The sequence below is a fragment of the Stigmatopora nigra genome, chromosome 1 (genome assembly GCF_051989575.1).
Source record: "Stigmatopora nigra isolate UIUO_SnigA chromosome 1, RoL_Snig_1.1, whole genome shotgun sequence".
In the NCBI taxonomy this organism is placed as follows: domain Eukaryota; kingdom Metazoa; phylum Chordata; class Actinopteri; order Syngnathiformes; family Syngnathidae; genus Stigmatopora; species Stigmatopora nigra.
In genome coordinates this window covers 14,413,334-14,437,639 of record NC_135508.1, presented here as the reverse complement: position 1 = coordinate 14,437,639, position 24,306 = coordinate 14,413,334, and the positions used below count along the sequence as shown (strand labels likewise).

Sequence of the window (24,306 nt, the reverse complement as noted above, 5' to 3'; positions counted from 1 at the left end):
TATATATATATATATATATATATATATATATATATATATATATATATATATATATATATATATATATATATATATATATATATATATATATATATATATATATATATATATATATATATATATATATATATATATATATATATATATATATATATATATATATATATATATATATATATATATATATATATATATATATATATATATATATATATATATATATATATATATATATATATATATATATATATATATATATATATATATATATATATATATATATATATATATATATATATATATATATATATATATATATATATATATATATATATATATATATATATATATATATATATATATATATATATATATATATATATATATATATATATATATATATATATATATATATATATATATATATATATATATATATATATATATATATATATATATATATATATATATATATATATATATATATATATATATATATATATATATATATATATATATATATATATATATATATATATATATATATATATATATATATATATATATATATATATATATATATATATATATATATATATATATATATATATATATATATATATATATATATATATATATATATATATATATATATATATATATATATATATATATATATATATATATATATATATATATATATATATATATATATATATATATATATATATATATATATATATATATATATATATATATATATATATATATATATATATATATATATAATTTTTTTTTTAATAATGTATTCATTAAAATGTTTATTATCAGAATTCTAACAATTGATAACCGGCATCCACAAAAGGTGGGTATATTTTGATGGTTTCAGGTCTTTATAAGGTGAAAATATTTAAATGAGTTAAAAAAAACTCACCCTGTAAAGGTTTAACCCAATTAGCCATAGCAAGAAATGATACTGTATACAATACTGTTTTAGCCCTATTCTAATAGAAAATTAATTTTGCAGTTTTCCACCCACCACACACCTCAAATGACAACATAAAAGAGTATATGAAGCAAGATTTGCAAATTTAATTACTGTAATTGTTTAATTGATGTGATAGACACCCAATCTGTCTCTCAGAGTTTCATTTTTTTTTAATTTAAACTTTTACTAAAATTGATAGTATATTCATGTGAGGTCATTTAAATGAAATCAACTGTTTTGAATTGAAAACGTTTTATTGAAGTACAAAAACAATATACCCAAGAAACAAAATACTGCACAGTACAGTATGTGCAAACGTGCTTTCTGAATTCAAATGAGTCAGAAATTATGTGAAGTCTCACATGCTTGAGTGCCTCTCCTCATTCTCCCTCTGGTTTGTCAGTGCAGGTTGTGCTTGCCTGAGCAGACGGACCCAACAAGGCTCTTAACATTTCTTTGAATTGATTCTTGTGATGAGGGCGAATGACACTGCCAAATCCTTCAGATGAGAAAGAGAAAAATAAAAGTTAAAGTAAAATTTCAGTGTTGACCCATGTGCTTTATAAGCCTGACGGGGCGCCAGGTTTTGATGACCAAACCACAAAAACAGCTACAAAAAGTAACACATTTTCCTATATAAGGTGCATTTTCCTATATAAGGTGCACTGGAGTTATAGGCGCACATTCAATGAACGGCCTATTTTAAAATTTGTAGCACATATTAGTAGTAGTAGGGGATTGACATACATCAAATAGGTCAAGGGTGTCAGACTCGGGTTGGTTCGCGGGCCGCATTAACGTTAACTCGATTTCATTTGGGCCGGACAATTTTAGATATAATATTTAGATTTTTTTTTTAATAAATGGATTAAAAGAACTGGATCAAAAGCCTTGAATATTCCATTTTTTATTAATCCAAAACAATGTTTATTTGAGCATTTTTTCTTAGTAAGGGAAAATCATTTATTTAATCATTTGATTTTTCATTTGATTTTTAATTGCAAATGGAAGCCACATTTTTCTTGAATTATTTTCCATATTAAAGTGGAAAACTGAAAATATTTTTATATATTTTTAGATTTTACAAAGTGATTTTTGAACTAAAACACAAAGAAAAAATGGATTGAAAAATGTAAATTATTGATTTAAAAGGGGGAAAATCAGGAAATTTAATCTATATTTATAATCTTCATTTTAGTTTGATCCTAAAACAGAAAGTCGACACTGTAAATTTGATGGGACTGTACTTACGGACTAAAAGGCTGAAGTTCTCTTCTTCTTCTGTGAATAAGGCGACAGCTACAGTCACCACATTATCGTAGTTGTCAGTCTTTTTGTAGTCATTAATAGCTTTGAAGAGTTGAGATGATCCCTTTAGGCCGAGTGCTGTTTTCACATCAGCCAGAAAGGTGGCCTGAACTTGGGCTCTTGAATTTGCACCTGGGGAACATGGAGTTTTCATTTTCTTGGTCAGTATTAATTCAGGTATAGCCACAGAAAAGCAACATTTATGGAATCTACAAATTTCTACGGGTGGCCCGGTGTCGCGAGTGGTTAGCGCAGGGGTGGGCAAACGTCATTAGTAGATCAATATTTCGCCCAACATAACACAATGTTAAGATGTGTGTTTCCCTGTGTGTAAGTCTAATCTTTCAGTGACCAAATGTTTGCTTCCTCCTCCCTAACCCACCACCAACTTCACTCACCCTTCCACACAATGGAAAGCATATTTGCAGGTCTAATTCGTTTTAATGGCTTAATAAACAATTTTCTTGTCTTTTTTTTGTCTCGCACATATTTCAGACCAATTGGTATAATTTAGGGGGTAGTATTGGGATGTTTGAAAGAGATTAGGGCATTTACATGTAAAATGTACTTCCAAAAAATTCAAGATGCAAAACCACTTCTGGAACAAATGAATTTTGTACCAAGGGCGATCAATTTATTCATGAATCCAATACCCTTGGGGTTTTGAGGACGGGCGGTATGGAAGACAAATGACTGAATGAATGAATATCCTTGGGTTATGACCTACCAGTCTGAGTTTCTTTAAGCCCTTCTTCATGTTCTCCTTGTTTGGATTGCTCGACATTCAACTCTGAACTTGAAGGTGAATCGCAATTGGATGGCAAAGGTCTACTGGTTTGTTCACCTGTTGGATGGGAAAATTAAGCATATAAAGAAGTCTTTACCTCTCCAGCTACTTTTATGTATGGGTAAGTTTTTTGAAAAGGCAACTCATGTTTGGGTCCCGACTCATGAATTGAGAATTACTAATCAGTGAAATGAGGGCTGCCACTTTTTTGACCTACTATTAGATGGCATTCTTGCTTTTTTCTCATCCGAATGCAGTGAATGTTCCTCTTTGTACCCGCACCCCTTTCCCGTCAACTGCAAGCATTTATCATGAAATGCCTTTCTGTGATGTGGACGTACGAAGGGGTATAAACCTATAACAAGTAAAAGAAAAAATGTTAAATCCATGAAATTCTACTGTCAAAACTTTGCGCACCCAATAAAGGCTGTGCGAGTGGGAGTTTTAAACAAATTGACTTACCACGTAAAAGTTTATAAGTGTGAGGGTCATCGGTTAATAGAGACGTGTCTAGAAACAGCTGTTCCAGATTGTCATTCTTCTTGTATGAATACAGAGCTTGACGAATTTTCTCAAAGTTGACCTGGCTCAGTGCTGATTTCATTTCCCCAAGCAATGCCCGAGCAATAGTATTGCGCTTCCCATTTTCAGTCACATTTACAGAGACACCTGTCTTCTTGAAAAGGTACAAAAAGGAAGGGAGTGATTAAATATGCACATACAAAATGATATGAGCGATGTATACAGATTGTTGTCACGATACTAGAATTTTAAACTCCATCCCGATACAAAAAATGGGATGTTCGGCAATACTTAACCCCCAATTTTTTTTTTTTATTAACATCTTCCAACATTTTAACTGCTAAACCTCCCAATTTAAATGGATTGCATATATAGAATTGTCAATGGGAGCTAATGAGTTAACCACGAAAATGTAAAAAAATATCCATTAATATCAGGAGTAGTACAAAACTAAATTTGCCATTTTAAAAATAGATTTCTGGGGATCTGAGATACTTCAAATACAAATAACTGACAATCAACACTTTTTCAATGAAATATCGTACGGGCTTACAAAAATTCAGTATCGATACTTAAAAATAAAATAAAATAACCACCTGTTCTGACACCAAATTTATTTTGCGTTTCCCTCCACGCATCATCTCATCCATCCTCTTGTCGTATTGAAGCGACAGTGTGGACAAATTGCTTTGCTAAAACGGGGAAAAAAATCAAATTAAAGAAAACCACATATGTACAATTTAATATATATTTAAATAAAAACAATAATAAATTCTACCTACCGTCTCTTCCCCCAAACCACCATTGCCTCTTTTCTGTTGCTCAACTCGCTCCAATGCATCAAAAAGGTTACCACCTTGTTTCATTTTACTCTTTTGACTCGGAGACTCATATTGTTTAAAAATACTTGGATATTCAGTATCTTCATCTAAAAGGGATAGGATTAGACAAAATTGAAATCATGTCTTGAAATAGGGCCTTAAAGTTCAAATAAACACGCACCAGTTCTTCTCCTTTTTAGGGTAGAAGTGTGCATGTCGACCATTTTTGCCTGCTGGGTACATGTGTAAGATGTGGAACCAGACGACTGAGGGTCAGACACCTCAGAACAACTAGCTGAACAGAGTAATGGATCAGCTTCAGGATTCTTCTTCAATACAGGCCACTGGTTAGACATGCCAACAAAACAAAATCTGGTCAAATTCATCAATTTAGGCAAAGAAAAGTCATTTTGTAATAATTAAATACCCCCCAAAAAATACAGTGTTCCCTCGGTTATCGCGGTTAATGGGGACCGGGACCACACGCGATAAGTGAATTTCCGTGAAGTAGGGATTCCCCTTCAAAAATGCTTAATTTGAATTTAATTTAAAAAAAATGACAATTTTTTTTAAAATATTTTTTTTAAAATATTTTTTTAATTGTTTTTTTTTAAATTTTTATTTATTTATTTTTTTTACCCCCTGTATACAGTACACCATATAGAATACGGGGAGAGAGAGTGAAATTCATGTTATAACAAAAAAAACTGTAAAATATATTGTTTCAATGTAATATTTGTATTTTTTTTCAAAAAAAAAAAAAAAAAAACGCAAAGCTCTGAGTCCGCGGTAGCTGAACCGCGAAGTAGCGAGGGAACATAGTAATAATAGCATACAGTAATGTGGGATATAGTACAAATCCCATATGGGACACTTCGTATCATGACAGAAATGCCACGATGTAATATATTTTAAATTATTTTTTCATCGTAGTTATTAGTTCACAAGATGGTTGGTCAGACAGAAGATATCCATTCTTTGACCTAACATATTGATATTGGAACAAATTGTTACATTTGTGTTCTGTTTGGATTAAATGCCTTCCTTTTTTTCAATTTTTTGCAAGCATGACGAACATACAGTTGGCAGTGGGTGTCAATTTGCCAATTCTCAAAGGGGAGCAAACAATTGAATAAGTATGCATTGCAGGAATAAGTCAATTCAAGGTGATAATGAAGAAAGAATGTCGATAGAAAGTTTGATATAAGTTTGGTGATATCTATCGTCATATCGTACAGCACTAGTAGTAATAATTAAGAACTACAGACGTACCATTTTCTGTGCCACTCTGAAGAAGTGGCAGACATCACGGATAACGTTCCCAAAGTTGTCATAAAACCGTACATATGGCTTCAACCAAGCTGGCAGGTGAGCTTGTGCATCTCTGCCTTTGAACCTGTGAAAAAAAATCATATCAGTAAAAGTAATAAAACCTCTATTGGAATTTGGATTGCATGCATATATCATTTTTTTGGCTTCCGAAACGGAGTAATGGTGTATGTAAAAGTGTAGAAACTGTACCAATACCACATTTTTGGGGAAAAAATATCCATAAAAAAATAAAAATAAATAAATAAATTATATATATATATATATATATATATATATATATATATATATATATATATATATATATATATATATATATATATATATATATATATATATATATATATATATATATATATATATATATATATATATATATATATATATATATATATTTATATATATATATAAATATATATATCTTTCATAACAAAGGACATGGGTATGCAGTATTGCTTTTATTTTGAAAATGGCCAACACATTTCTGAGCTCATTGCAACAGCATGCTTCACTTGCTACCAAAACTGCAAACTTGTTCAGTTAAAATATTCAATATTTCCCGTTATATCATAAAAATAAATGACCAACACATTTCTAAAAAAAATTCCCTTCGAAAGTTTGCATAATCAATGTTGAAATGTTAGACTTTTTACTCATGGTGAACTCTTGCTCTTATACAGGCGACTGACCGTTCGTTCGTTCATTCATTTACCCCTCATACAAAATATATTGGACACCCAGGGCTATTGTTCACAATGATTCTGATAAAATTAGATATCTTAAGATTTGGGTAAAATATATCTGCTACTATGCTGCTACTCTTAACACGGATTAGTTTTAAGTTGCAGATGAAACATTTGCAGGCCCTTTTAATGTCAATTAATAAATAAAGCGAGTGAGGGGCTAGGCTAAGATAATTGCCATATAATCATTTACCTACCACATCATTTTTAAAACTATTATATGGTGGCATTATATTCCGGACAGAAATAAAATAAAATTTTCCAACTATAGGGTGCAATAGGAAACAAGACCCTCCCCGCCCCCCAAAAAAGAAAATCAATATTGAACACAGACAACCTTTAAACCGTTGGGATTTTCCCCAAGCCATTTAGGTGGATGTGATTAATGTTTAATTGAGTCATTTCCCTCAAAGTTAATGTTAAATTATCTTTGGCACCATAGCAGGGAGATTTTGGATATAAAGACCGCAAATAAAGGGTGTCACTCATAGAGAGAACTCAAACGAGTGAACACCATGAAGACTGTTTTTCTTGCGCTTCTCTTCTTTTTGCCCTTCAGTCAGGGTGAGTGAATCCTACGGTCAGGTCATGCAATATCGTCGCTAATATTGCTGACGTATATTTGTACTGATGTGAAATATTGCGATAGTTAAGCAGTGATTAAACATTGCTGCAGATACACACAATAATATCTTCTATAGCAAGATAACGTCTGTTTTTGCTAGACTATTCAGGCTCTTCATCCGATGTAGTCACAACACATTTACATTTTTATCCCTGTATCGTCAGGAATATAGTTATCGCAACTTTTCATGAAATGAGAATTTTTTTGTGTATAAGCCCTACACCCTAATTCACGGGAAAATTATTTCCCGGAGTGTTAATTAATGCATTGCTTGCCAGTGGAGGAAAGTAACGCAGGATCATTCAATTCCAGTTAGAATGAATTTAATGTCTATTGATATAAATAGCAGTGAATGAGTTGATAACAGCTTTTTTTCTGTCCTTTTATTTGATCATTTTATCTAGGTGAGAATCTGAAGTGTTACTGTGGAGGAAAGACTATTTGTGCAGAAGATATCCGGACCTGTGTTGGCAGCGTTAATGAGGGGATGGCATGCATGAGTGGTTTCTTCAATCCTCGTAAGTGGTTTGCCAGTTAATCTCATCTCCAGATGCTATATGGTACACCGATTACAGTGAAAGGCAGCAATAGAAAATGTTGATGCTTAGATCGCTCTTAAAATATAGATTTCCTTCTCTATATTCTATCTTCCAATATGAAAATAATTTCTGTAAAAAAATGTTAAACCTGGTTTTTCCATTTTCCTGGTAAAAGCAGTGGTTCTTAACCTTGTTGGAGTTACCGAACCACACCATCTGTTCTTTAAAAAAATATTTATATTTTTGAATTAGAGAATGATAATCTTTTCCCCCCATTATCATTAAAAAATATATCGATTGAAAAATACATACATTTTTAAATCCTTTGACACCAAAATTTTGATGATCTATTTTTTTATAATTTCATGTTACTGATCAAATTTTGAAAGTTAGTGAAATGCATAGATTTAAAAAACAAAAAAATAACTCAAATAATTAAAAGAGGCGAAAAGCTTCTTTGGTTAAAAAGAAAGGATGAAGCTGCTAAGCATGACACTAATTTACTGCATCACTGATCGTTTGGAAATCGAGCAATTCATAGCCATTTCAAAGTACACCCTATTTATTTAACATTTAATTATACAGGGTGACCCAAAAAGATGCGCTCCAATGGAAAAAAAGATGCGCTCCAATGGAAACGTTTTCGAAACTGATGGGTACGCATCTTTTTGGGTCACCCTCGTGAAATCCATGGTTTAGACAATGCGGTTTCTGATGAAATAGACACCAACTGACTACAGTGATCTTGTTACACCTGTAAAACACTAGACTGGTGTCCTCTTGGTTGGTTGGAATGAAAGCTTACTTTAGTTTATCATTCGTTAAAAATATTGGTGATTGTTTTTGCTTCTTTTCCGCAGCGGCTACTGGCTCCTTTAGCGGCTGCTCTATGATGAGTGATTGTATGCGGTTGAAACGCGTCGCTACAGTTCACTGCTGCCAGTACGACTTGTGTAACAGATAATCCCTGAATAGCAACCAGCTTTTAACTTTGATGGCAGAATAATAAACACATTGTTGGTTGTCTATTGCCTTGGTTGTCAATCTTTTCACATCAGGAAGCACCTCCTTTAATACTCCTACTAAACCACCATAACATAACACCATAAGTTTAGTTTGCCAGTTGTTGCCATTAACGGCAATAGACGCCCAATTTCTTTTGACTGGGAGGGGTGGCAGTGATCGAATGCCAGCCTAAAAGTTAAAAACTAAAATTATCTAAATTATTTTACAAATGCTAATTAAAAAAATACAAAAGGTATATATGGAATGTTTTTTTTTAACGTTTTTGTTGTTGTTTAAAACATTAGTCATTCCAGAGATTACTATTAAAAAGACAAAATTTAAGAGGGCAGGGCGGCCCGGTGAAGCAAGTGGTTTGCGCGCCGGCCTCATAGCACTGGGGACCTGGGTTCAAATCCAGGTCATGTCGATCTGTGTGAAGTTTGCATTTTCTCCCCGGGCCTGCGTGGGTTTCCTCCCACATTGCAAAAACATGCATGGTTAGCTGATTCGACACTCTAAATTGACCCTAAGTACAGGTGTGAGTGTGCATGGTTGTGGTTTGTCTCATTGTGCCCTGCGATTGGATAGCCACTAATTCAGGGTGTGTCCTAGCTCTGCTAATTACAAAAATATTACCAATCAATATTAAATAATTGTTTTTATTATGAATATTTTAAGCATTTTGCATGACTTTGATAGACGTCCAGTTCATTTACACTGGGAAGAATGGCCGTGAAAGCTCATATTTCAGTGCCAAAGATGGATGTTCAATCCATTTGAGTGAGAAGAGTAAATGAACAAAGTCAGTATGGATTGGAAGTCTCATGCTGTTTTGCTTCATAAGGACCTAGCAGGATTATTGTGGAATAGGCGTGATTTGCTTCCTAAGGGCCTGGACAGTTTGCTATCATTAGTAAAAAAAAGAATGACTTTGCAAGTAGGTCAACATGTTTGCCAGATTCGCTCAAGATTTTTTAAAACACACTTAATAGCCACAGTGACACCAAAACACCCCCGCACGCCAAACATGGATAGGGAATATGCTTTTAAAAGAAAATTCAGTTGAAGCTAAAAAGGGGTTGCATGGGGACCACAGGATCCAACCAGCAGAAATAAATCATCAACTAAACGATTTGAGATTCATGTTTAAAAGAAAATAAATGAACTACTTTTGTAAATCATGCAGACTGGATGATATTGAACAAACAATCTGACCTCTCATCACAAAGGAAGATGGCTCCGTAGTCATCCTTGTGGCGAATGACCCTGCCGATAGCCTGGTTGACAGCTCTGAATGCCTGCTCTCTGTACCACTCTTGCCCTGAAAGGAACTGCAAACGATACAAACACACAAAAAGTCTCAAAGCCAGATTCGTCAAAGGACTAATCCTAGACTTTATTTAACCCTCAGTCACTGTTATTCAAAAATCGCTGTTACATTAACTTTCATGTGCAAATTATGATGTTTTTTTTCTTTCATTGTTTTATTACATTCATATAGAATGGGGGGTGGTCTCAAATTTGCAGCCAAAGGACAATATTTTCCGGCTCCCTTTGGACAGTCAAGTGTAGCATTGTGCGCATGAGTTATGTAATGGGCAAATGTATAAACCTATTTACAATGAATACATTGATTTTGATAAAATTTCTCCACAAAATATTTTAAAAATCTAAAAATAATCTAAATGAACATTATAAGGCAAAGAGTAGTATATGCACGCGCATGCACGCACGCATGCACGCACGCACACACACATACATACATACATAAATAAATAATTATATATTATAATTATATATATATATATATATATATATATATATATATATATATATATATATATATATATATATATATATATATATATATATATATATATATATATATATATATATATATATATATATATATATATATATATATATATATATATATATATATATATATATATATATATATATATATATATATATATATATATATATATATATATATATATATATATATATATATATATATATATATATATATATATATATATATATATATATATATATATATATATATATATATATATATATATATATATAAATATAAATATAAATATAAATAAATATATATATATATATATATATATATATATATATATATATATATATATATATATATATATATATATATATATATATATATATATATATATATATATATATATATATATATATATATATATATATATATATATAAAGGAATAAGCGGAATTAGACAGAAAAAAATGGCAATATATTGGAAAAAACAAAAAAAAAAGTAGTACCGATTGATGATTAAATGCAAATAAGTGTTCCCGTTGATATCTCCAAGGTCCTGATTGAGTGACTGATAGTATCCTTGGCTTAGTGTGGTCTTTCAATTGAAGAACTCTAAAACTTTCGACTAGTGGTGTCTAAACTACGACCATGCAACAAGTTTTTATTGGTTTGCAGCAAATTATAAAAATGTGTTTGAAGAAGGCCCTAGAAACCCGAGTTCAACCTCCAGTGTCTTCCATCCCTCCGTTTCCAGACCAAATTCAGCTGCTCTTTTAAACATTGCCTATGCATTTAGGTAAAAAAGAAATCCCTCTAACCTTTTGGTCAACCAGTTTTTTTCGGTTCATCTCATCCAAGAATTGCATCTTCAGAACGACACGAGGGTCGAACTTTGGTGGGAAAGGGAGGCCGGTGACTATAACACCACGACCATATGTGTTTGCAAAATCCAGACCCTCGCTAGCCTACACAAGAAAGAAATATTTGTGGCTGCTATGATGGAAAAGTATAATCATGTTGCATATAATGAAAAAATTGTAAAAAAAAAAAACAATACCTTTCCTCGACATACTGCAGCAAAGATTCCACCTCTTGATTGCGAATCATTCACTTTTTTGTAATAACCTGCAATTGTCTGAAAATAAAGGAGACCAACATTTCTCAAACAATTACTGTACAGGGAAGAGGTCTTTGTAACGCGTGGGTTTTCTCTGGGTACTCTGGTTTCCTCCCACATTCCAAAGACATGCATGGTAGGCTGATTGGACACTCTAAATTGCCCCAAAGTATGCGTGTGAGTGTGAATTGTTGTTTGTCTCCTTGTGCTCTGTGATTGGCTGGCCACCAATTCACGGTTTTCCCCACCTCTGGCCCAGAGTCAGCTGGGATAAGCTCCAGCACCCCCCATGACCCTAATGAGGATAAAGTGGTTCAGAAAATGAATGAATGAATGAAAATTAGGCTTAATAGGTGTGGTACATTTTGCCAACATATTGTATTAGTGGCGTTGGACGGAATTTCAAACAATTAACTTTTCAGGTTTCCTTGTTTTGTTTTTTTTTGATTCCGCCTGACGACATACAAATGCAGAAAGATGTGTCAGAAATAATGGCACATTTACCTCAGTGAAGGATCCTTTCCCTTTACGTTCACGAAACAATGTCTTCACATTTTCAATGCGATCTTTGTGTCCATGATCCTAAGGAGGGTATCAGAAATAAGTACAATTTCAAAATGATAAAATATTTGAAACTGCATTTACAACAGCAATATTTGAATTAATTTCATCTTCACTTACGTCCCAAAACTCCATGGTTTTTTCCATTAGTGAGAAAGATGGGAAAAACAAAAGAAGACCATGTGGTATAACCCGAGCCAGGTTGACTTAAGGAGACAATAAAAAACACTTTCAGATTAATAGTTCACTTGTAAAGAGGGTCAGTTGTAAGAGTCCTTATGTAATGCAATTTGTATTTACCCACGGTGTTTCCTAAAGATGACATGTTCTCAGGAAGAAATCTTTAAATAAAAATATATCAAGTGTTGTCAGAAATTATTTTAGCACAATCAACTGTAGAGATACTTTCAAGATTAGCAACTAAGGAAATAACAAATTTGCTCGGTAGAGTTGATGATCGTGGAGTTAAAAAAAAATACGATTTTGCTAAATATTGAGAAATCGCGTTGCACAATTCTCCTATTGATTTAAAATCCATCTGAAACAATCTGTATGCGAGAGTTTTTGGTGGAAATCCAAAATGGGTGGCTACATTTCCACTCCCGTCTTTCAGTGGGCGGGACACAGCAATCATGAGGCCGCTGTTTAATGAGTTGAGGTCCAATTTCAATAAGTGGACGGTAATGCCCTACCTCAAACCCAAAAAAAGTGTTCTACCTCAGTATTGTTGCAACAAAGTTATGTTGCTTAATTCCTAACTTGAATGTTATTTTTTGACATTTGGCCCTGTGGTGGTTGGTATATAAACGAAATACTCAAGCTAAAGTATTAACCTGTCATTTTTTAAAAATAACTGTTCGTTATACTATACATCTTTTAGATGTTTTTTTTTCATATTTAGAATATTGCATGTAAGCAGACTTGGACAAAAGTTCTTTGCACTAAAGATCTGTTTAGGTCTCCATTAAAAACTGAAAAATATGTTATAAAAAAAAAAGGTTATATGGTGTTCAAACATAAAACAAAAACAAGTTTACTTTAGGGCTGAACGAGGTTTCAGAATTTTTTTCTCTAAAAAAAAAAAATCAACATACAAGATCAGTCCCAGAACGAATTAAGCTCGTATCTCAAGGTACCATTATATCGGCATTAAATAGGATTGAATCGAATGTGAATCATGATACGAATCATATTGCCAGATAGGAAGCAATACACATGCTTAGTTAATAAACTAAAACTTTGGAATCATGTCTAGAGCAGCTGTTTTATTTGTGTACGTGACATTTTATATGGACTACTGACCTTTGATTATACGCTGAGCTCAACTGTACCCTATCTGGTCCCTGTTGAATGACGCTTATGAAGATCTGATCCCGCTCAATTACGTGGCTGTTTTCCAAAGTCACTGGAAATTTTCTGCACATGAAGCAAGACGAAAAACACAATTGAGTAGAAAATGGAGAAATTGCATGGAGATGCTTTGCTTTTTTTGGTCGGGAACTTTTCCCTCAATTCCAAATTGGAATAAACAAAAACTGTTTGTCAATGGAATTGATAGAATTGACTAATCTGTTTGTGTTTTGGTTTGAGAGACACAGCATTCACAAACATTTGGTATCGAGATGATGGACATAGAAATCTTTGGCATTCATGGCTACACCTTGAGAGAAAAAACTAAAAGTTGAAACATTCATACCTGGAAAAAAATAAAAACAAGGCAAAGAGACTGAAAAAATGCAAAAAACCCCAAAAAGTACGATAAACCAAAAATCGATGAAAAGAATGGCAAAGTCAAATGTTGGCAGAACCATACATTTTTGACAAACACTAAATAATAGTTTGGTTTACCACTATTTCCAGAATGTTTGGACTAAAATGTCAATCAGAAAAAACTTGTAGGAATAGAAGCATTTTAAGAATGGAAATTTTGAAAGTTTTGCCATTGGAAATGAATGTTTTTTGTCATAAAACACATAGTAGTGCCACAATCATCAACTTATTCATTAACAGATATTATAGACATTGCTGTTCCGGATGTAAAGAATGGCAAGAGTGAAGAAAAACTTTTTTCAATGTGTAAATATGGGAATGTAATCTTTTTTGTCAGTTCTACGTTCATCTAGTCATAGAAGACAGTTTTCTGTGGGTCTGCATATGATGTTTAATAGTGAATGACTAAAGCTTAAGGGTGAAGTCGAAAAGTATCTTGCGTTACGCACATTTTTGGAGTACTGAATACCGAAATTGGAATGCTTTTGAGCAGTCAAACAATGTTGGCTGTGCGGTGTGTCGAGAAAGTGAACTAAAAGCAAAGCATATCCACACTCGTAGCCACGGCAAGAAAAAGAGAAATATTTTAACAGAAAAAAAACATACATCCTCATCTCAGAGGTGAAGGAGCTCAGGGGAGAAAGGGTACCACTGGTGAGAATGACGCATCGAACACCTTGATTCTCAATGTCCTTCATGGTGTAGCCCGGAGAAAAACACCAATAGCTCAGAATGTTACCTGAAAAATATAATAATATTATATATATTAAATATATAAAAATCTTAAATTAACATTACATCTCTTCACATGCTTGACACAGTAATTTTTTGCAAGTTACTTAAAAAAGAATTTAGAACTAGAATGTCCAAAGATGTGTGTAACACACACACACACCTTGATGGATTGTCAACATTCCACATGTATAATGTAACAAATATTCACACAAGTTGTATTTTAAATTCCATCTTTTTAATTTTCTTGGTTGCATCAAAAAAAGGGAAAAAAATTAAATTCATTTTGAATGACAGAGATTCCAATTCCAAATTTTAAAATGTATTTGACCCTATATTTTCCCCCAACTCACTACATTTAATAGGGCTGTTAAGTCTTTATAGTCAAATTTGGATACTATATTAAGTAGTATCGAAAATGGTATCAAGTATTTTTTGAATTAGTTTCAAGTTGAACATTTTAGAATCACGACGACAGTATAAAGTACACAAATATTGCAGTTTGGCAAAAATGTACAATTTCACCAAAATTAGAAGAGAGACATTCTCATTCATTTCCAATGGTAAAAAAGGTGAAATGATACAAGTAGATTACCGATGAAATGCCCTAAAACAGGAAATGATTTGAAATGCACAAATGACCCAAAAATGCCCCAGAAATTGTAATAAGAAGAAATTGCATCTTCTAGTTTTACAAGGCTTTTACCTGCTTTCTTTGTTGATGAACTCCAAAGGTCACTTTTTTTCTGCCATCTGTCAGTGAAGGTTTCTTTATGGATGTGAACCTGCAGCCAGCAAAAAAATGGCTAATGTCATTTCCCAACTATACTGATGTTACTCAAATATAGAGAATATCTAAAAATTGTGCATAATTACCAAGGAACAAAAAAATGCAACGTGTGTTTTACTTAAAATGCTTCCAATTAGATATGATTTCATAAATTTGAGGGGGTATCGGTGACTGGTTGATCGATAAAAACATAACTAATCTTCTCCGTTGATGACATCTAGAGTCACTCAGCAAAATGAGCGTACTATGACAGAGGTGATGAACAGGTGATATAGAAAGAGCAAACATTCTGAATGATTTCAACCAGAATACAGAAAAAAAGACTACATGTAAACCCAGCTAGTATCTCAAAAATCTCACCTTAAAGTCGGCTGTATTTTCTTCTTTTTTCTTTTGCCGGTCCTCAGGGGAGGAAAAGGGTTCACCACAGAACACCAACTAGATGGGGGGGATAGGCTTATGAAGGTATTTCCCCCCAATATCATTGTTTACATTGAAACATCCACACTATTAATTCCATAAGAATGTCTAAATATACTACGCTTGATCTAATACAGTGGTTCTTAACCTGGGATCGATCAAATTCTAGGCTTTCGCTGAGTCGGTCTCAGGGGTTCGGTGGAGCCTCTGCCCCGTAAGTCATGACAGAACTACTCATCATGTCTAAACACGATAACATTAGTTGATTAGTCACAATATTGGTCCTTGTAATGTAGCACAGTAGTGCCTCGACATACGAGTGCCCCGACATACGAGCAATTTGAGATACGGGTAAAATTTCGGGCAAATATTTATCTTGAGATCCAAGACAAATTTTGATATACGAGCAGACGGCAGATGCGAGATGCTGCTCGTAAGAACATCATGCTCACTGTCTGTAATGTCTCTGCGAGCAATGGGTGGAGCGTTGCATGTTTTTTTTTTCCCCCGTTAGTCTTTGCGAATGGCGAGGAGATCGCTAATACGAGTTATAGATACTACTCGTTGAAAAGTGGTCGTGCGTTATTCTATTGTGAGGACATTTGCGTGCATCATTTTTGGAATATTGTGTAGGGAATACAAAAGCAAACTACCATTGATAGGTTGCATCTGAAACTCAGGGTGGAGGCGGGGCAAACAGAGCCAAAGGGAGAAGAAAGGTGTAAAGTGTAAGGCTTGCCCCTCCCCCTGTCCCTCTCTCTACCCTCCACAATATTTGTCTAATTTTATTTCTATTAAACACATTTTAGTAATATTAAAACACTAGTTATATGTTGCTTCGTTAATAGATGACAAATTAGAAGAAATAAAACATTTTTTCCAATCCGCTATCCTGTTTTTTTTTTTTTTTTTTTTCTCAGAGTGTCGGAACAAATTAATTTGTTTTGTTCATTTCAATTGGAAACATTCATTTGAGTTACAAGAATATCAGGACAAGCTCAGTCCCGGAAAAAAATTAAGCTCATATCTCGAGGTACCACCGTATCTTGAATTTGAAAAAAATATCATATTTCATTTTACACTAAAGTAGGGGGCCGGCCCAGCGACTGTGTGGTCGGTCTCACTGTGCGGAGTTTGCATGTTCTCCCCGGGCCTGCGTGGGTTTTCTTCCAGGTACTCCGTTTTGTTCCTAGGTTCTAAAAACATGCATGGTAGGCTGATTGGACACTCTAAATTGCCCCTAGGTATGAGTGTGAGCGTGAATGATTGTTTGCCTCCTCATGCTCTGCGATTGGTTGGCCACCTGTTCAGGGTATCCCCCGCCTCTGGCCCCAAGTCAGCTGGGAGAGGGTCCAGCATCCCCCGCAACCCTAGTGGCAGTAAAGCGGTTCAGAAAATGAGATGAGACTAAAGTAGGGCACGGTGAATGTGCATATAAAACTGGTGGGGTTCAATAGGTCCAATAAGGTTAAGAACCACTGATGTAATTCAACTCTTGACATTTGATTTGTTAAGTGAGTTTAAGGAGCACGGTAGCTGTACAGTCTGTCTTTTTACCTTGTCTGTAATTTGTACCTTCAATTGACATACCTGTATGATACCCAACAACATATTCAACCCATTGGTATTGAAGTACAACCCTGGCTCTGCAAAAGAGACAAAGTGAAGAAATGTAGGTCTATGTGGATTTGAATGCATTCATCACTGATGAAGAAGGGGAAAATACAATGTTACCCACGGACAATATTGAAATAAATGTTGCAAGTAACCAAAAACAGTATGCTTTAGGCCAGCAAGTTAGATCAGCCATACGTACTTGCTCCTATGAATGCAATGATCTGCTCCAGAGCTTCAGATAAACCGTCCTTGGTTTCATATGTCAAGTAGGCGCGCTCGAGCAACTCATAAATGAAGCTGCAAAATACATCACAGATTTTAATAAATCATTCAGAAGAAATAAAATGTTCTAAAAACAAATGTGTTAAAAAGTAAAAAGAAAACAAAAACAAAATAAAAATATAATTTTCTAAATAAAACAATTGAAAAATGAAAGAAATATTTCTAAAGAAAATATAAAATCACAATAAGGAAGATTGTACTGATAAATTCTATTCAAATGTTTTAGTATGCATAAATATTTCCTTAGGTATTAATTCCTAAATGTAATTCTATTTTTTTAATTTAAAATATATATACTATATGTTTTCATTAATATTATTTCTTATGTATTCTTCCAATGGTTTATTGTCTATTTGTTAAATATTTGGCTTCCATTGGTGCGTCTATTAAAATAATTTGCAATTTCAGTTGTGAATTTTTTTGTCATTGCTTAAGTTTGAATTTTTTAATGTTTAAATGTATACATTTGTTAACTGCAATACGTAACTCCTTAATAAAATTGAGATTTACTATCAAACCTTCCCTTACATTCCAGGTTTTGTTATGCCTTTATCAGATGGGACCTGATAGGAATCAATTGCTTCTTCCAGTTTCAAAACGATTTCTAGAAAAAAAACAAAAACAACATCAATTTTGCCAGTGCTGATACAGACCAATAAATGATCATAGTTATGGTACATTTCTTATATTTACCTTTGAGTTTAGCAATATCTTTAATATCAGTTTTTAAACCTGTAACAAAAGAAGACTATTAGGCATTTTATTTTAGGTCAAATGGTGTATACATTTTGTCTGTTAAGAAAATGTAAATGAATATTAAAATACAAATCGAAAAATGTTACAGTTGAGAATGATAAGTATTTTGACAAGAAGTTAGGCAGTCTACATTACAAACCATAAAGATTTTCTTCTCCCATGTAAGCTTGTTCAGCATGATCATTTAGCAATTTGGTGAGCGCCTCACTGGCAGAAGCTAAATCATATGGCTTTATGTCAAATGAGTTTGCCTCTTCACATGTCTTTTCCTATACAAGAAAACATAAAGTGAGAAGCAGTTATATGACATACATACACATATACATCTATATAGAGTTGTGGTCAAAAGTTTACGTACACTTGTGAGGAACATATTGTCATGGATGTCTTAAGTTTCCAGTTATTTTTACAACTCTGATTTTTCTAATAGTGTGATTGGAACAAATACTTTTTTCTCGCAAAAAAAACCATTCATGAACTTTGGTTCTTTTATATTTAAAATAATATTTTACTTCAGTGCTTAGTTCTAGTAGCAAGCGGACGAAAGGGGTGTGGCTTCCGCTTGCGAGTTTCAGGAATGGATTTTAACATTTTTATGAACTTACCAAAAAAATGTCCCACAGAAAATAACACAATGTAGAAACCCATGATAATTGAGGGATTACTGTACATTTACACTTACACTTCTTTTAAATGACCCACAAAATAGTCACTTGCCATATAAAGGGTTCTCAAGGGTCTCAAGTCTCAAATTTTGAATAGCTGTTCAATGTAGCGATTACTTTCTCTCGAATTTTAGTGATAAACCCATTCGCCAATCAGCGTTGACACTTGCCCAAAAGCCAACTGTACTTGTATGAGCAGCTAACATTGTGGCTGCATCACTTGCATTGAGGGACACTTGAATGACAGTTTTGTTCATTGGTTCATGATTTTAAGACTCTTAGCTATGAGCATGGCTCGATGCAACATTATGCTGTTGGTGATAAAAAGAAAGAATCAAAATGTCAGTTGTTTTCTTACTACGTTATGAGCTTCATCCAGAATGATGACTGATCCATTTAATTCGATGCCATGGGCTTTCCGGATCTGTGGATAGATAGACACTCAAAGTGAAAATAAGGAAAGAGCCCCCTATTTGACATTTCCCTTTTGCAAAATGTAAGGATTTAAGACATACAATGCCTTTTAAAAGTGCTTTATTGTATACAATACAGAATTTTTAAAGAGACTGCCGAGTCATTTTGATGTTTTTTGATGCGAATTAGAGGGTATTGATGCAACATCCACTTTATCTGTAAATATGTAGAATTCTGTCTCCTTTTTGCTTTATGTCAAACCCTGACTTGTGTTAGCCGACGTACTGTGAAACATTTCCCGTAAACCATCAGAATCAAGCAACATTTCTATAATCCATCATTTCCATTTCTAAAATTCATCATTTCCATTTCTATAATTCATCATTTCCATGACCCTACGGAAATCGAACAAATACACACAGACTCGCAGCACTAAGTGTATACTTATTCATGTACCGTATTTTCACAACTATAAGGCGCACTGCATTATAAGGCGCACCCTCAATGAAGGCCTTTTTTCCCATATATAAGGCGCACTGTATTATAAGGCGCACTGTCTATTTTGGAGAAAATTTAAGACTTTTAAGTGCGCCTTATAGTCGCAAAAATACGGTAATTGCTATTGACTTCCAGGTATGATGCACGCACTACACAGTCACCTCTAGAGCCAGCCATTGTTAATGTTTTGTATTTTTATGATATAAAATCTTGCAGTGGGGGAGGAGCTATATGATGGAAGATTTTGTAAACTAAGATGGCATATGCATATTTAACAGTATTGTTTCAGTTCAGGCGTTTGTGTTTTTTAATATCCGACAGTGGTGGTTTTTCAATTTTGGTTTTCTGTTTTTTTACATATATAAGGTGAACTGGATTATAAGGTGCACTGTCTATTTTGGAGAAATTGTAACTTTTAAGTGCGCCTTATAGTCGTGAAAATACGGTAATCATACAGGCAAATTTGGCAGGCTTGTTAACAAGTCTTTTCCTTTTGTTGGATCTTAATATATAATTTGACAGGACAGTTCCTTTAAATTGGAATGTAGTATTATTAAAGCCAGTTTACCTTTGCATCCAGCAGGTAGTTGTAGGGCGCAAAAATGATATCGGCTTGGTCTTTTAAATGACGGGAGAGATAATACGGGCAAGCCCTGCAAAGACAAAATAATAGGATGTCAAATTTGTGCATGATCCAAGAAAGTCCCATAAAAAGTTTTAAAGTTGTGAATTTAAGATTCTATTTATTTATTATCTATGTGGAGAAGCACTATACAATTTCGTCATACGCTGCTGAGGGTATGATGACTACTAGGCTTTTTGTCAAGTCAATGATGACGACAATGCTTATGTCTGATTTTCATTTTTTTCATTTTCATTTGTTTTACGTAAATTATCTTGTTACATGATTCGGCCTGATTGCTGAAATGAAGCAACAATTAAGGAAAAAGCAAAACACTGAGTATGTCAATCAATTATTATTTGTCTAGTTTTTCCAAATGTATCTTAATATTTCTTCTATATACCTGTGTAGTGTGTCTCTGATCTTTCAAGTTTGAGTCACTGTTTGCCCAATTTGTCTTATTTTAACCGCACGACTCTAGTTGAAAAGAAACATAATATTCATCACACCTATGTTGGACGCCGAATTGGATCAGGTCTTCAATATCCACAATAGAATCCACCAGTTTTCGGTCAGCACATTCCTCTGAAAAATAGACAATCAGAAGTGATTGAAGGCAAAGCTGCACCACATTTTCATAATTCATATTGAATATTTAAAATGATTTACAACAAATGGCAACACAATTTTACGTTGTGACTATTAGTGCAGATGTAAAACTATCACCTTCAACATTATTGTGGAAGACACATGATCTTGTAGAGACCTTCGCCCGACACATATGGACCTAAAAAATAAAAACAAGCAGTTGCATAGAAATATAAACAGCACTTTGCCACATTTCTATGGTATAAAATTACTGTATGTTCGCACATTATAGCCTAACGCACACCAGCACATATTTTCTCTTGTCTGATCCTAGTAGATAAGTCATTGAATTTACCAAGATTTCAATGTATAAGCGGAATACAGAGCGAACTGCAGAATATCACATTTTAGCTATGGTTTTCATAAAACACCCATTTCACACAGAAAATATGCATTTAATTGCTTGAGTGAGTGTTAACATTTTTCTCCAGCAATCAGCAAAAACTAAGTGAATGGTTTTCAATGCACTGTTCTAAGCTATGAACCATTATTCCATCACTTTTCCTATACCGGTCATTTTATTTTATATTTTATTCATCCATTTTTCTCTATCCACACAAAAACTACTTTCAAGCTGTGGAATAAAATCTTTCTCCCTGCAAAAACAGGACTGATCTCCACACTTTTTCACCACAGATTCCTGGCCAGCTCTAATAAGAATCTTTCTCAATTACTCATTTGAGCTCAACTTGGCTTTGATAATATGTCACACATTATTTTTACCTTGACATGGTTGCTTTCCTGATGCATCACCTCGGGATGGATACACATCTGATTTCTTGACCCCAACACACACACTTTAGGTCTGAATCACAGGTTAAAGACTTCAATTTAATTCATGCACAGGCACAAAAACCTAAATTAATAAGGCATTCATTATACTTAATCTGTCTATAAAAAGGTGCTCGTTAAAAAATAGCACCGATGGGTTATTTTCCTAACAATTGATTTGAATAAATTGGTTGTAAATTATGGGAATCTTCAAATCAACAGATTTAGAAATGGGATATCTTACTTGTATGCTGTGTTCTTTAACTCATTAACAACTTGAGTGAGCTGCGAGTGTGTCCGTGATGCATATATGATCTTGGGAACATCCCTGTAAGTGACTGGAAGGAAAACGGCCACAAAAATAAAGTAAATGCAGGGCTCAAGGCTACCATTCTCACCTAGAATGAACAGTATCATCTGCAGAGTCAATTGCATTTTATTATCATATGCAAATATATTTTTTCTGATGACATAACCCAAGTTTAACCTTGAATGCTTCATTCATACATGTGAGTGAAACGGGGATCAGGAAGATAAACGGGACTCTAAAACATCAATTTTAAAATCAACACTGGGAGGCTGGTGGTGAAATTTTCAGAGGTTGCAATGAGCATTACTTGGTAGACTAACCTCAAGATTTAGTGCTGAATTTCCCAAACATGGGATGAAATAAATGTCCCCTTCCCATCCCATCCCACCCCATCCTCCTAGAATTTTTTCACAGCCTCTGCCCACCTTGATGTCATAAAAGCAATACAGATTTTATGCATATATATTTGACATAAACCACCCAACTCCCATTAATTAGTTTTTTTTCCCCTCCCATTTTTTTCTTAAACAACGTTATATTTTTATAAGTTCTCTCCGGTATTTTTCTTTGAGAAAAAACTAAGACCTTTTTTTATCAAAAAAAAAAACAAAATCCTTTTTAATAAAATAACATAATAGGCTGACTTTGGTATTATTGTAATGGTTTGCCAGATCATTTGTAAGGCTGGCGAGATAGCAGCCTTTTTGGATTAGGTTTGTTAAAACTTCCATTTCAAACCACAACCTCAGACTATACATTTAAGCATTGTTAATAAACACAAAATCTTTTCTGTTTTCTGGGGGATACCCTGAATACATACGTGAAGTAGAAGCATCGCCTGAAGCTGATCCCCAAGGTTCAACAAGTTTATCGTGCAGTAAGGTCTCCTTTTCTTTTGACATTTCTGACATTATCTGTGTACTGATGGTGTCTTTGAAGTCTTCCCTCCAAGCCAAGGCGGCACATAGTAGGCACAAGGTTTTCCCAGTGCCCGTGGGACTCTCCAGCACTCCATTCACCTTCTGCAAAAAAAGAAAGACGTTTTATTAGACTAGATTCGTACATTACATTGTCAGATGATGACAATAATATATCTCGCTAAATCTTTCTATTTAGTGATGTGGAAAGGAATTACTGATTTATTCCTGTTGATTTAACTAACAAAAACCTATATTTTGTTTTGTTGATTTTCAATATACTAATAACAACCCACTAATTTGCTGCATAAATATATTTTAAATTTCAGATGCAAGAAATATTTTGGTGTGATTGTAAATGATATGCAATTGAAAGCAATTACAAAGAGTATGTATTCCAGGTTTAAAAAATTAAAGATGAGGGGCTGTTTGTGTATTTTGAAAGTTTTTATAACTTTTATTGAACTTTTTTGCCTAATTACAAAACGTTAATTACTCCAGTATCACGAAGCTCAAACAATTAGTGCCCATTTTTAAACGAACGTATCGGTCTTGAAGCCATTGATAAATCAACTGACTCAGGTTTCAGTTTAAATAATAAGTTTTAACTCCACAATGTATACGCTCACCCTCTTGAGGCATTGAATCACTTTCTCCATGTACTTCTTCTGACAGTCATAAGGCGTGAAAGGGAATTCCACTGTCACTCCTTCCAAAGTTATTGAAGGCATGGTACACTTTGATATGTAAGAAAGTGCCACAAAACAAATAAAACTGTAGGGAGGGTTTTTTTGCCACTGGCAGCAGCTAAAGGCAGAGGTAAAAGTAATTTAGGCGCGGTAGTGCTCATATCCTGGTAAGGCAATTTTTAATTGGCGCCTGCAGTCGACTTCCGTTTTACGTCGGTTGCGCATGCTCATTGTAGCAGATAACGTTTTTA

At 33.5% G+C, this 24,306-nt stretch overlaps 1 protein-coding gene and 1 long non-coding RNA gene across 3 annotated transcripts; one reads left to right on the top strand and one right to left on the bottom strand.

The window, feature by feature from the left end:
* Positions 1-1,248: 1,248 nt before the first annotated feature.
* rtel1 (regulator of telomere elongation helicase 1) lies at positions 1,249-24,223 on the bottom strand. 2 transcript variants are annotated; one of them, XM_077717645.1, is made up of 32 exons: positions 23,996-24,223; positions 23,270-23,471; positions 22,384-22,477; positions 22,092-22,173; positions 21,447-21,507; positions 21,230-21,305; positions 20,667-20,751; positions 19,545-19,610; positions 18,661-18,790; positions 18,459-18,497; positions 18,294-18,369; positions 17,683-17,780; positions 17,457-17,512; positions 15,807-15,884; positions 15,363-15,441; positions 14,531-14,663; positions 13,457-13,570; positions 12,455-12,495; positions 12,275-12,360; positions 12,098-12,175; positions 11,534-11,611; positions 11,295-11,441; positions 9,883-9,998; positions 5,699-5,822; positions 4,608-4,770; positions 4,388-4,533; positions 4,202-4,297; positions 3,546-3,759; positions 3,301-3,438; positions 3,024-3,140; positions 2,240-2,428; positions 1,249-1,487 (listed from the first exon to the last, which is right to left on the bottom strand). In XM_077717645.1, the coding sequence occupies exons 1-32, from the start codon at positions 24,095-24,097 to the stop codon at positions 1,369-1,371; spliced, it is 3,423 nt and encodes a 1,140-aa protein (XP_077573771.1). In that variant the 5' UTR covers positions 24,098-24,223; the 3' UTR covers positions 1,249-1,368. The 2 variants fall into 2 exon arrangements, with proteins under 2 accessions (XP_077573771.1, XP_077573779.1); XM_077717653.1 differs by having other exon boundaries at positions 3,546-3,756.
* LOC144204184 (uncharacterized) lies at positions 6,909-8,688 on the top strand. The gene is made up of 3 exons (XR_013327844.1): positions 6,909-7,062; positions 7,528-7,641; positions 8,523-8,688. It is a non-coding gene; the product is annotated as an uncharacterized LOC144204184 (long non-coding RNA).
* Positions 24,224-24,306: the final 83 nt, after the last annotated feature.